This window comes from Azolla caroliniana, unplaced genomic scaffold (assembly GCF_043228905.1).
Source record: "Azolla caroliniana isolate FFs.n. ecotype wild unplaced genomic scaffold, voAzoCaro1.0.p SCAF_5, whole genome shotgun sequence".
Classification (NCBI taxonomy): Eukaryota; Viridiplantae; Streptophyta; class Polypodiopsida; order Salviniales; family Salviniaceae; genus Azolla; species Azolla caroliniana.
In genome coordinates this window covers 15852427-15866048 of record NW_028230440.1, presented here as the reverse complement: position 1 = coordinate 15866048, position 13622 = coordinate 15852427, and the positions used below count along the sequence as shown (strand labels likewise).

Sequence of the window (13622 nt, the reverse complement as noted above, 5' to 3'; positions counted from 1 at the left end):
TTTAGCTGCTTCTGCGTAGCTCTCCGGCTCACGCACTTCCGCTGCACGGGTCATGTACGCATAATGATGTGCCATGTACTCGTTGTATCCGAACCGCAAAACAAGATTCTTCTGGCGAGTAGATCGGCGTAATCTCACATTAGCCGATGTCGAGGCCTTCTCGGTCGACGCAGTCTTCACCTTTAAAGATCCGTCACCGGTTCCCTCGGAATCGGACTCGCGTCGGTCTGACTCGTTCCTATCCGTGCCGGAATCCGACAGCTTCTTCTTCCCTTTCTCTTTGCGCGTAAGCCGTCTCCTCGGCTTCCTGTGTGGGGAATGCACGACCGAGTCTCCACTACTCGCCGGCTCTTCATCGGACTAGTCGTAACGACTTAGTCATCCAATCGGTCCACTTAAATGGAGTGAAATCGGACTCTCTTCGCGGGTCTCGATTTCGGGCTCATCCGGAGGCATCTCGGCCTTGTTGACCTCATCGTCAGAGCTCGGATTGGAGTCGGGGTTCGGAGTCGGGGGTTGGTACCAGGACGCAGACTCGTCAAACACAACGTCACGGCTAACACGCGCTTGTTTGGTGCGAGGGTTATAGCACTTATAACCCTTCTGCTCGTCCGAGTAACCGACCAAGATGCATTTCTCGGCCTTGCGTCCAGCTTCCACGCAATGCTACCGAACACCCTCAAGTGTCGCAAGTTCGGCTTTGTTCCGAAATACAGCTCGTGCGCCGACACTTTGTCTCCGATCCGGTTCTGGATGTATACCGCGGTCCTTACCGCCCCGGCCCAGTAGAACTTGGGCAAGCTATTCTCCTCCAACATTGCCCGTGCCACTTCCACAACTGACCGATTCTTCCTCTCGGCCACGCCGTTCTGCTCTGGCGTGTATCTACAACTGAATTCACGCCGAATTCCCATTTGTTTTAGATAACCGTTGAATTGACCAGAAAAGTACTCTTTCCCGCCATCCGACCGCAGGCACTTGATCTTTCGTCCCGTTTCCGTTTCCACGAACCCTTTGAGGCCCCGGAAACAGTCGAAGACTTCGCTCTTCCTCTGAATGAGGTAGATCCACGTGTGCCGCGTGTGGTCGTCGATGAAGGAGACGAAATATCGGCTCCCGCCAAGACTAACGTTTTGTGTCGGCCCCCATACATCGGAGTGTATAAGGTCGAGCTTGTTCTGGCTGCAGTTTCGCTCGTTGGGGAAAGGAAGTCGGTGTTGCTTCCCGAGCTGGCAGGCTTCACAAATTTGTGCCTTTCGGCCACTAAATTTGGGCAATCCAAACACTACCTGTTTCGATTGCAGATCTTGAAGCCGCTGGTAGTTGACGTGGCCTATCTGCTTGTGCCACAAGTCGATGTCTGACTCGGTTTGTCTTCCCTTCGCGAACATTGCAGTGCCGCCGTTAGTGGAGTCGAGGATGAACATCCTCCCGTCTCTGCGCCCTTGCGCAATCACTCAGCCTTCTTCCTCAATGAAGCACCCGAGGTGTGTAAACCGAACCTCCATCCCTTGGTCGACGATCTGTCCAACCGAGACCAAGTTCTTTGTGATTGTCGGAACATGCAGCACGTTCATGAGTTTCCCTTTCTTCCCAACATGGCTAAGGGGAACTTCTCCGACATTCGCGATCGGATGCGGAGTGTCGTCTCCAGTTGCGACTACTCCAGGTTGTATCGGTTTTTCAAGGTACGAGAACCACTCCTTATGGCTCGTCATGTGGTTTGACGCGCCGGAGTCTACGTACCACACCTTGTCCGATCTCAGGGTGATCCGTTTCATTGACTTTGCTTCGTGTCTCGTCACGAAGGCAGACCCTTCTCTGGCTCTCCCGGAGTCTTCGGCGTAGTGTGATCGCTGCCGATTTCTCTTGTCGGTATGTCCTGAGCCGTTTCCGGAACCGGTTCTCTCCGAATCGGCGCGCTTCTTCCAGCACTCACTTTCCCTGTGGCCTTTCTTGCCACAGTACCGGCACTCCACGATGGCCTTCCCTTGCCGGTTCTCATCGCTTCGACTCCCCCTGTTCCTGGAGGGTCCGGAGTTGTTGTCGGCATCACTTCGGTGCCTTCTTCCTTGATCTCGTCGGCCACCTCCATTGCGCGCCGACTCGCCTCGTCCTCCACGTCCACGGGGCCTATCTCCCTCCGTGTACAACATTCTGCTGTCGGTGTGCGTGCTTGTAGACGCACCCGCGTGGTTCTCCTCTACCAGGAGCATTGACTGTAAGTCGAAAAAGGATGGCGTATTCTCCCGGGTACACACAGCCGTCCGGAACGCTGTGAACTTCAACGCCAAACCTCCGAACAGATCTGGACCATCTCGCTCTCCTCAATGTTCACCTCTATGGAGGCGAGGGAGTCGCAGATATCCTTGATCTTTGAGGTATAGTCCGCCACCGACAAGTCGCGTTGTCGTAGGTTGCTCAACTCCTGTCGGAGCTGAAGCTTCCTGGCTGTGGTGCTCGTGGCGAAGATCTTCTTCAGATTTTCCCACGCACCCTTCAACGTCTTTGCATCCCGAACATAGCTCAATAGTTGTTCGCCCACACACGACGCGAAGCAGTATAATACCCTGCTCGCCGATTGCTCCCACGAGGGGAAGTCTCTGTGTGTCGATTCGGGTGCCGCGTCATTAGCTCCTTCGACATAACTCCAGTAGCCGTGCCTGAGCAGGTACTGGTGCATCTTGTAAGACCAAGACGCATAGTTGGTTCTGTCAAGCTTCTCTGTTGGAAGCGAGCTCGCCATGCCTCTATCCATCGTTCTTCTTGTTCTTCTTCGTCAAGCTGTGTCGGCTGTAGAGAGGTTCTCAACCCTCGCGCTCTAATACCATGTAAGAAGTAACGTGCGGAAGCAAGTATGAAGACGGAACAGAAGGAAGAAAACTCAGGTTTAATGGAGAGCTTGAGCTTACGCAGTATACGCGGGAGAGACAGAGAGAGTGAGAGAGAGAAAACACAAGAACTATATTCAACAAAAGATCTCGATTCACTACTCTACACATATGTGTGTTCCATGAACACTTTTATACAAGTCCTCGAAGGACTGACCGAAGTACTGACCGTACTTCAATGCTCTTTAAGAGCTCCTACACTAACTCCCAAATATATTCCTCACGGAACATCTTTCCTAACGGCCTCCCAGTTTACGCACTCGGCCTAATCGATCGGTCCCAACCAATCTGGTCCTCGGCTTCTTCAGCCAATCCGGCCGATGTTGAGCTTGTCTCTCAACATCGATGTTGGTCAACATAAACGTGAGCTCTATCTTGAGCCGTTTTTATATTGTCCTAAGCTATATGCAACATATCTCGCATATCCCTTAGAGAATTTTGTGTTGTGTGTAACTCATCACAATGAATGTTGACATCGATTGGGGTACGTGGTTGAAAACCATACATCAACATAAAAGGACTAGTTTCAGTTGATGTATGGTTGGAGCTATTATATGCAAACTCCAAAATAGGAAGATATTGTTCCCATTTAGTAGACTTCTTAGCCACATATGCTCAAAGCATATCCTCAATGATCTGATTAACTCGTTTTGTTTGTCCATCAAACTAAGGGTGGTTTGTGGAACTCATGCTCAAAGTAGTAAACTTAGTATCTCTATCGCTCACTACATCCATTGGTAACCAGTAGAATCGGAATAACTCATTGACAAATTAGTTCCACGGGACTACATTGTTAACATGAAGCTTCTCGATCAGTTTTGCGAGCATACCACACTCACACTTGGCATACATATCAACTAATGGGTTCACCATATCCTTCTCCATGTGTAGTACTATCTCCTAATCTATAGCCTCATTGCGGATTTTCTATTACCTTATCTTGGGCATTGAGACTTCCACAAGCTTTCAAGGTGCAAGTAATGTGATTGCATCAAGAAAAATACCTGTTGATTCATCTCTATTAAACATTCGTGTGCTTCTTCACAATAATCATGTTGCACACATCCACTAATTCATATATAGTCCAACTGATTATATTCTTTTGAAATGGCATCGTATGAAGTATATTATGGCTTTGTGTGGACATCTTGATTGACCAAGGAGCTCAACACCATTGTAAGGATCAATGATAAGTTCTATATCATGGTTTGTCTCTAATGAATTTAAAGGATAATACTCCTCAAAAACTACGTCCAAATGACTACAAGTTGACACAAGTGATGTAAATATGACCTCATTTTGGTTTCATACCTTCTCTTCACATATGATCAAAATATTTCAACACTAATACAACAATAATTGTGTTCAACACCACATCTTTCTATTATACATTTCCATATACTAGCATCTTTGTGTAACAATTTATCAAATAGTATGCATGCATCAATGAGGTAACCATAGTTGGCAAACATGACCATATACATACGTACGTACGTACGTATGTACATACATACATACATCCATCTTGTGCTTTTCCTTGGTAGGTAAATCCAACAATCATGGCACCCCAACTAACCACATTATGTGTGGGTAAATGTTCAAGCACTCTATGTGCATCTTCAATACGACTACATTTCATTGCTTAACACCGGATTCCATTATACTACATGCCTTTAATATACAAACATAAGTAGCTGCATTGGGAGAATGACCCTCAAATTGCATTTCCTCAAAGCAATCCAAGGCCTATTCATCATAAGTTTTCATAGCTATTAAGGTAATCAAAGATATAATATTTTGAACTTGCATGTTGTCAATAGTCATGTTAGAACTGTCATTTAATGTAAAACAAAAATTATTAGTATTATCCTATTTTAATATATTACTTATAGGAAAAATAAATATAGCCCTTCATATGAAGAGGTGTACATTCTACGGTTGTTCAAGAAACCATATATTTAAACACTGTAACAAAAACATTAATACATATGACTCAGAATTACATACTTGTACCGTTTTTCTGTTCTCTTGATTCTCCTTGTTTAATCCTCACATGGTATTAGAGCGATTCATGGATAAATATGCAATGTACATCACATCAATTGATCCAGACAATCAACACAAGATCTCATCAACCACCAATACAATTACACGTGGAAAAAGAGAATAGAGTTAACTCTAAAAACAACAAACCTTAAAGGAATTGTGAACAGTTATGAAACCATTACTTCAACAAAACCTGAATTAAGTGATTGGAAAAGTAAAGACCTATTTGTATGAATTGAGATAATCATGCATATGAGTTATCAACATGTTGATCATGCTCAACATCTCTTATGTGCACGAGCAATGTGTAATAACCTCTAACATTAACACCAACACTCTTTACATCATGACCAAAATATTCTTGTACCAAGAGAAACAATGGATACCTTCATGCAATTGGTAAAAAGACAACTAGATCCAACAATCTCAGTATGTAACATTATTGATGAAACATTAAAATGTGAAACACTAATGGGTTCCTTACTAAAATCATTGTTCACATTCGTGAACATCCATAGCAACAAAAAGGACCCCAATAGAAGACGCATTGCGTTATAGCAGTCAGGTTTATTAAAAGGAAAAAATAAACTTCATTAATATTTGTAAGGACACCTTTGTATCCATTCATTAAATAAAATTTTATACACTTGATTGGGATTTTGTTCCCTTAATTAATATTTCTACATGGTAAGTTCCAAGATTCAACCAGCGGTTACTTGAGTGATGTCACCTAATTTCTGATCATTAGGGACAGCCCACCAAATTTTATACAGTAAGGGCACTTTTGTATTCATTCATTAAATAAAATTTTATATAGTAGATTGGGATTTTGTTCCCTTAATTAATATTTCCTACCCGGCAAGTTCCAGGATTCAACCAGCGATTACATGAATGACGTCACCTAATTTCTGATAATTGGGGATAGCCCACCAAATTTTATACAAATATTTCCCTGAATTAAAGTCAACATAGGGAGGGTGACACCCTGATTGATGCATCTCAAGATTGAACCAATAAACAAAACTATCATGACACACTCTGATCTTTCAGATCTGATGTTCAATTTTTACTTCACCTATTACCAACAATCCCCACATGAACATTTTCCATCTTGGAAAACATGAAGTCGGCCAGCATCTCTCACCATGATCTTTCGATGTTCTAGTTTCGATATAAGTTTTGTCCCAGTATGACAATCAGCACAAATATGCACATTACTGAAAACATGTATGATTTTCTCTTGATGTGTATTGATGAGGGCACAAGCCATGGCTTTCAAGTGTGTATGCCCACATAACACATTGTTTTCTACGCTATTAGAAACACTTTTTAACAACTGACGCACACTCTGTGAGCACCCCTCATTCGACAATTTTAAGTCAATATCTTCAAGTCTTCTATATATCTCTTTAGATTGACAATGATTAGTATGTCCAATACAAAATGAATGAGCATTTCCATTTGTATCAAACCAAAGACTATTTTCAGGTTTCTTCCAACTGGCAAATTGGACTCTCAAAGCTTCTACCTTCTCAGCATCTTGTTGCATTCCGGCGGTGGCATAGATATTAGCCATAATCACATAATACACTCCGTAACTACAATCAAGCTGCACAACTTGATCAAAGGCATATCTCCCAAGCTGCACATTCCCCCACTTTCTACAAGCACTCAATATCGAGAGCCAAACAGGAGGATAATCAGAACAGGATTCTTTTTCTACCACTGATATGGCCTTACTGAAGAGTCCCGCACATCCATAAGCATCAACCATACAAGTATAGTGCTCTAAACTTGGTGTTATCCCAAATTTAGAGCTCATAAGGCCAAAATACATTTCAAACTCATCCACTAAGCCTGAATGACTGCATGCATTTAGGAGGCATAGAAAGGTCACAGAGTCTGGTAAGAGGCCTTTCATTCGACACACTTGTTCAAAACACTCCACCGCTTCATGACCTTGCCCTTGCTGAGCATATCCAGAAATTACTGCATTCCACGACGCCACAGTTTGCCAAGGCAGACCATCAAGTAGTATTTGATGAGCTTTTGCTGGTACACCACACTTGGCATACATATCCACCAAAGCAGTCCCTAGTACAATATCTTTCTCAAGCAAGCCCTCATTAACAACTTCATCATGAATTTGTTTTCCCTTATGAATAGCTCCTATGCTACCACAAGCCTTGAACATGCTAGCAAAGGTGATTGCATCTGGACTAAACCCCTCATTTCGCATTTGTCCAAAACACTTCAATGCTTCATGGCCTTGCCCCTCGTGGGCATATCCAGCAATAACTGAGTTCCATGAGACTACATCTCTGCCTGGTACCTCGTTAAGTAACTTTTGTGCATTGTCAAGCATACCACACTTGGCATACATATCAATCAAAGCATTGTCAAGCACAATGTTCTTTCCCATCATACCTTTCCGGGTGATTTCGTCATGAATTCGTCTACCTTTGTTAAGATCTCTGGTACAGACAGAAGCCTTCAGAATACAAACAAAAGTCACAATATCAGGACAAAGGCCCTCTCTTTGCATTTGTTCAAAGCAGTCAAGTGCTTTATGACCTTGACCGTGTTGGGCATACCCAGCAATGAGTGCATTCCATGACACTGTATCTCGAACCGGGAGTTCATCGAGCAGTTCTTGTGCTTTTGCAAGCATGCCACATTTAGCATACATGTCCACCAAAGCATTCCCAAGCACAATGTTTTGACCTAGAAGACCTCTTGACACAATTTCATCGTGTATTTGCATACCTTTCTCAATAGCTTCGGTACTTCCACAAGCCTTTAGCATGCAAACAAATGTGATTGCATCAGGAGACATTCCTTTGGTTTGCATCCGTTGACATATATTTAAAGGTTCAGGACCTTGCCCTTCTTGGGAATATTCAGCAATGATTGCTGACAACGAGGCAACATCTTGAACAGGAAGTTCATTGAGTACTTCTTGTGCTTTTTCAAGCATACCAAATTTTGCATACATATCCACCAGAGCTGTACCAATCACTGAGTTTTTATCAAGCAAACCTGAACCCACTATTTCATCATGCATTTCCATGCCCTTTTTTATTGCTCTGGTACTAACACAAGCCTTCAAGATGCTCAAAAAAGTTACAAGGTCCCCGGATAAACCCTCTTTTTTCATTTGCTCAAAGCATTTCAATGCCTCCTCGCCCTGTCCTTGTTGAACATATCCAACTATTACTGCATTCCAAGAAACCGCATCTCTAATAGGGAGTCCATAAAGTACCTCTCGTGCTTTTGCAAGAAAGCAACATTTGGCATACATATCAACCAAAGCATTGCCAAGAATGACACTTTTCTGAAGCAAGCCACCAATCATCACAATCTCCTCATGGAAAGCTTTGCCCTTTACAATAGACCCAGTGCTCCCACAAGCATTCAAGATACAAGTGAAGGTAACCAGATCTGGTGAGAGACCTTCATTTCTCATCCGATCAAAACACTCTAGGGCTTCATGGCCTTGCTTGCTTTGGGTATATCCAGAAATAAGTGCATTCCAAGTGACCACATCTCGGACGACAAGTTCATCTAATACTTCTTGTGCTTTTGCAAGCATACCACATTTAGCATACATATCCACCAGAGCTGATCCAAGAACTAGATTATTCTCAAGAAAACCTCTCTTCACAATCTCCTCATGAATTTGTTTGCCCTTTTTGATATCTCTGGTCTGGCTACAAGCCTTCAAAATGGATGCATAAGTTACTGCATTTGGAGACAAACCTTTGCATATCATTTGATCAAAACAAATCATAGCTTCATGCCCTTTTCCTTGCTGAGTGTACCCTCCAATAAGAGCAGACCAAGATACTATATCTGGAGAAGAGAGCTCATCAAACACTTCTTTTGCTTTTGTAAGAATACCACATTTAGCATACATATTGATCAATGCGCTAGCTATGTAAGGACTTTTTTCAAGCAACCCTCGCCTCACTATCTCATCATGTATAATTTTCCCCTTATGCAAATCTTTGTGTTTAGTACAACATTTGACCATTTCTACAAAAGCAATGTCTTGATTTAGAACTAACGCTATGCTAATCTCGGTTCCAATGTTATCATTATTTATTGGGAATTCGGTATGAGTGGGCATTAACGTTTCCTTTCTAGTGAGCTCTGTAATGACCCAAGAGGGATTATACAGCCCATCAATCCATAAAGAATCCTTGGTCATTCTCTGCCTAAAATCTGGTGATGTGGGGCTATACTGTATGTACAAAACAAGGTTTTCTTTTCCCCTCATTCTCTCTCTCTCTCTCTCTCTTACACACACACACACACACACAAGCACAAACACACATGACGAAAACACTGACCTTCATGTTGCGATTGTCATACCACAGCCACGAATTCTGAAAGTAATCCTTCCATAGCAAGTTTAGTTTTTGGTAAAACTGGCAGCTGCAAGTACTTGGTTTCCACATCTATTGCTTCAGCACTGTCATCATATTCATTACTATTAGCACCGATCAGAGACGGTCACCCATTGCTTTTCGTCTGTCTTTCTTTTTTTAAATTGAAAGATTTCCTTCAATAGTATCAAAAACAACTTATAAAGGGGCGTCGAAGCTCGTTTCTATTTGCAACCAAATCATAATTAGGCCTGGTGAGGAAATCGCGGACACGGACGGTGCAAGACATGTTTTGAATGGCGCGCGTGATCTGCACCGTTCAATCTCTATCCACAAAAAGCACGCGCCTAAAACCTAACCCAGATCTGACGAGCCTCTGTCACATCTAACCCGGGTCTGACAAGCCTCTATCACATTTAATCCGGGTCTGACAATCGGATCTGTCACATCTAACCCGGATCTGACAAGCCTCTGTCACACCTAACCCAGGTCTAACCTAACCCGGGTACACAAACCTAACCCGGGTACCTGATCCTAACCTGGGTATACAAACCTAACCTAGGTGCATGCACCTAACCCAAGAACTCGATTAAAATTTCTGAAGAGATCATTGTTTTAAAAAGATGCTATGATTACTCAAAAATATCAAGCCTAATTTTTATAATACAAAATTGCACGATTTTACATATAAAAATCACATGATGTAATGTAAGAAAAACTATGAGATCAAGGCTCTTGTTCAAAGCAGGGTAAGATACACCCACAAATTTTGTAGCAATTTGCATTGGAGTCTCTTGAAGTCAATGTCAAATCATCACATTGCAAACACCGAACTTTCTCAGTGTCACATATTGGGAACCGCCTCTTAGCACGACGAGCACCTATTTGTAGTCTACCAGTGTGTGTTTTGGTCGTGTTTGGGGAGCTGCCAATAAGTTCTTGTGAAATGTTGGGCATGGCTCCTCTTTTCGCACCAATTTGTTGCTTCCGACTTATTGAACCTCCCGATGCCATATTGGTTGTTGCCGATGCACCCATAGATAAGAGCAACTCATTTCGAAAATCTACCATGAGTTGTCAACAAGGCTCAAGAGCATTTACACTCGATATAAATGGATCACCCCACGAGAGCCACTCCCATCTAAAATGTTGCACTATAAGGAACACTTCTTGCACTTCTCTCAGTTAGGTTTTATTACACGACCAAGATATCTAGATACATTCTTATCAAATGCACTAAGGGTGGCCATTGGACAACTTAGGATATCATCTCACCAACTTGAGATTGAGAATGGTCGGGCTAATAGAGTCCCTAGAGAGGAAAGGATATGTAGGTTGTGCCACATAGAGATAGAGGATGAGTATCACTTCACATGCAAGTGCCCAACTTATGCCAAGATATGAGTGGAATACCAAGACATATTAGGACCCTCTCCCATCCTCTCCAAACTATTAGATATCCCGGATGTAAAGAGACTAGGTAGGTATATCTTAGAGCTAAAACAACGTAGGGAGAATAAATTACAAAGTGTTAACCATAAGCCTTTTACTAATCATCAACTTGTAACTAGTGTAATTTTTCAGGAACAAGGGGAGACGATGAATGTGGATACACTTACGCCACTTGGCCTCTCTCTTGAGGAAGCCGAAATGCAAAGAACAACCAAACACCCTCAGATGTTGGGCTTTAAAACAAGTCGACACGGAGTAGAAAAGATTAAGAAGATAAGGGAACGTGTGAACTATGTCGACTAGAAGCTATGGTTGGGGTACCTTTTACATTGGGACCACAAGCCACATCCACATCGAAATGTTGACCTCCCGCTTCTCTTCAAGAGACTTGGATGGAAATGAAATTAGGCCTAATATAACATCATTTTCATTGTAGAACATGTTTCTTATATAGAACATGTTTGTTATTTTACTATAACTATTTAGCTTAAAACTCTATTTTATTTTTTACTTTTGATGAATGGGTAAATATTCCCTTTTTTTTTTTGTAAACCATTTGTCTCATGGGCCAATTTTGGCATTAGAAGATGTTAATATATCGTTATTTCCTTCTCTCTCTCTCTCTCTCTCTCTTTACAACAATAATTATAACAACTCTGATGACCACACACATCAGTGGTTGCCCTAAGTCATATTTATACTTATATGACTTTAGGACTATTTATAAATATGGCCATGACAAGCCCTCTAGAAACATATTTACAGATATGTCCCTAGATCCGGTTCACACCGGATATCTTCCAGATCCGTTTGATCCGGCTCCTTCCTTCGGCTCGTCCGATCCGGCTCATCCAGTTCTCATCCGGAGGGACCAAATTTCCAACAAGTTCCCCCTTCACTCCGGCATTGGATGCCCTATCAGTTTGATCCGTCTCCTGCACACATCGAGCTTGTCGATTGACAACACCTTGGTCAGCATGTCCGACCTGTTCTCCTTCGTGTGGATCTTCAACAACACGATGTCTTGATCTTCTATTCTCTCTCGGAGCCAGTGGTATCTGCACTAGATGTGCTTCGTCTTGGAGTGGTACACCACGTTCTTTGCAAGGTGGATGACACTTTAATTGTCGTAGTAGAGCCGGAATTCCTCCTGCTGGATCCCTAGCTCTTCGATGAAGTCCTTCATCTAGATTACCTCTTTACCGGCCTCCACGACCGCCATGTACTCCGCTTCTGTTGTTGATAGTGCAACGGACTTCTGTAGCCTCAACTTCCACGATATGGCTCCCCTTGCATATGTCATAACATATCCGGAAGTTGACCGGCTGATATCTGCATCAGCCGACATATCCGAATCTGTGAATCCTTCAAGTTGGGGTTTTCCGGAGCCGAATTGGAGGCACATACTCGAGGTGCCTTTCAAGTACCGGAGTATCCACTTAACCGCGGTCCAGTGTTGTCTTACCGGATTGGTCATGAACCGGCTGACCAATTCGACAACATATCCAATATCTGATTGGGTACATACCGTTGCATACATCAAGTTTCCGACGGCAGAGGTGTATGGTATCTTCATCATCTCGACTTCTCTGCCTTCGTCTTCGAACTTTGCTTTCCGGACAACTTGCAATTTGTCAGAAGTATCGATCCGACCGGCCTCACATCTATCATGTTGAACCATTGGAGCACCTTCGCCACGTATTTCTCATGTGACAACCACAATAGCTTCTTCGTCCGGTCCTGGACTACGTGCATCCCCAGTATCTGTCGTGTCATACCCAAATCTTTCATTGAGAAGGTCCAGTTCAAGGACTATGTAAATATTGAAACATAGATAACCATTTATCCATGGGCAATAAAGATAATTGGTATTTACTATATAGTGATCAAATTCCAAGTATCTTTGCATTCAACATCAATGGTGTTCAAGTATTCGATGTATTCAACGTATTCAACATATTCAACCACGTATTGAACGTACTCAACGTATTCAAAACGTACTCAGTGTATTCAACGTATTTTACCTTTAACTACGTATTCTAAGAACTTATAATTTTTTTTAGAATACCTATAAAATACGTATTGTACGCATATAGTGTGCTACGTATGTTACAACCATGCATCCACATATAGTAGGAGTATCAGGAATTCTCCTCCATCGAAATTCTTCATAAATACACAATGGTCGGTTTGCGTCTTGTGATATCCTTGATCGACCATGAAGGAGTCGAACTTCCGGTACCATTTCAGGGGAGCTTGCTTCAGTCTGTATAAGCTCTTCTTCAACCGTCATACTAGGTGCTCCTTCCCTTTTTTGATGAATCGTTCCGGCTATTGCATGTAGATCTCTTCTTTGAGTTTGCCATGTAGAAACATTGTCTTGACGTCTAGTTGCTCTACCTCGAGGTCGATGCTTGCCGCTATGCTCAACACAGTCCGGATGGATGTCATCTTCACTACTGGGGCAAAGATCTTATCGAAATCCACTCCTTTCTTCTATTGGAAGCCCTTGACCACAATGCGGGCCTTATACCTTGGTGGATTTCCGGAGTCCCCCGTTTTCCACTTGTACACCACTAATTCTAGAGTGCTTTCTTTCCCTTCGGCAGCTCCGTCAGTACAAACGTGTGGTTCTCATGCAGGGAGTCCATCTCATCTTGCACGACACTTAACCACTTGCGGTTATGAGTGTCTTTCTTTGCTTTGTCGAAGCTTTCCAGCTCCCCTTCGTCGGTTAGCAACACATGCTCTGCATCCGGAAATCTCCGGGGGGGTCTTCTCTCTCTTAGAAGGTATCTTCTTCCTTGGTTCTCGCCACCAGTTCCTCCATAAACTCTTCATCCGA

At 43.0% G+C, this 13622-nt stretch overlaps 1 protein-coding gene across 3 annotated transcripts; it reads right to left on the bottom strand.

Moving 5' to 3' along the window:
* Positions 1-5530: 5530 nt before the first annotated feature.
* Positions 5531-9449, bottom strand: LOC147864220 (pentatricopeptide repeat-containing protein At3g26782, mitochondrial-like). 3 transcript variants are annotated; one of them, XR_015529830.1, is made up of 3 exons: positions 9290-9449; positions 5839-9180; positions 5531-5667 (listed from the first exon to the last, which is right to left on the bottom strand). XR_015529830.1 is itself a non-coding variant. In XM_087319980.1 (2 exons), the coding sequence occupies exons 1-2, from the start codon at positions 9395-9397 to the stop codon at positions 6016-6018; spliced, it is 3273 nt and encodes a 1090-aa protein (XP_087176106.1). In that variant the 5' UTR covers positions 9398-9449; the 3' UTR covers positions 5772-6015. The 3 variants fall into 3 exon arrangements, 2 of the variants coding, with proteins under 2 accessions (XP_087176106.1, XP_087176107.1); XM_087319980.1 differs by lacking the exon at positions 5531-5667 and having other exon boundaries at positions 5772-9180; XM_087319981.1 differs by lacking the exon at positions 5531-5667 and having other exon boundaries at positions 5773-8789; positions 9290-9427.
* Between the last annotated feature and the right edge of the window lie 4173 nt (positions 9450-13622).

Bases quoted from the DNA above. Each gene is read 5' to 3' on its own strand.
- LOC147864220 (XM_087319980.1), bottom strand. From the start codon at position 9,397: ATGTGGAAACCAAGTACTTGCAGCTGCCAGTTTTACCAAAAACTAAAC. The intron at 9,181-9,289 runs GTCAGTGTTTTC...TTGTACATACAG, and splicing joins ATGACAATCGCAACATGAAG to TATAGCCCCACATCACCAGA.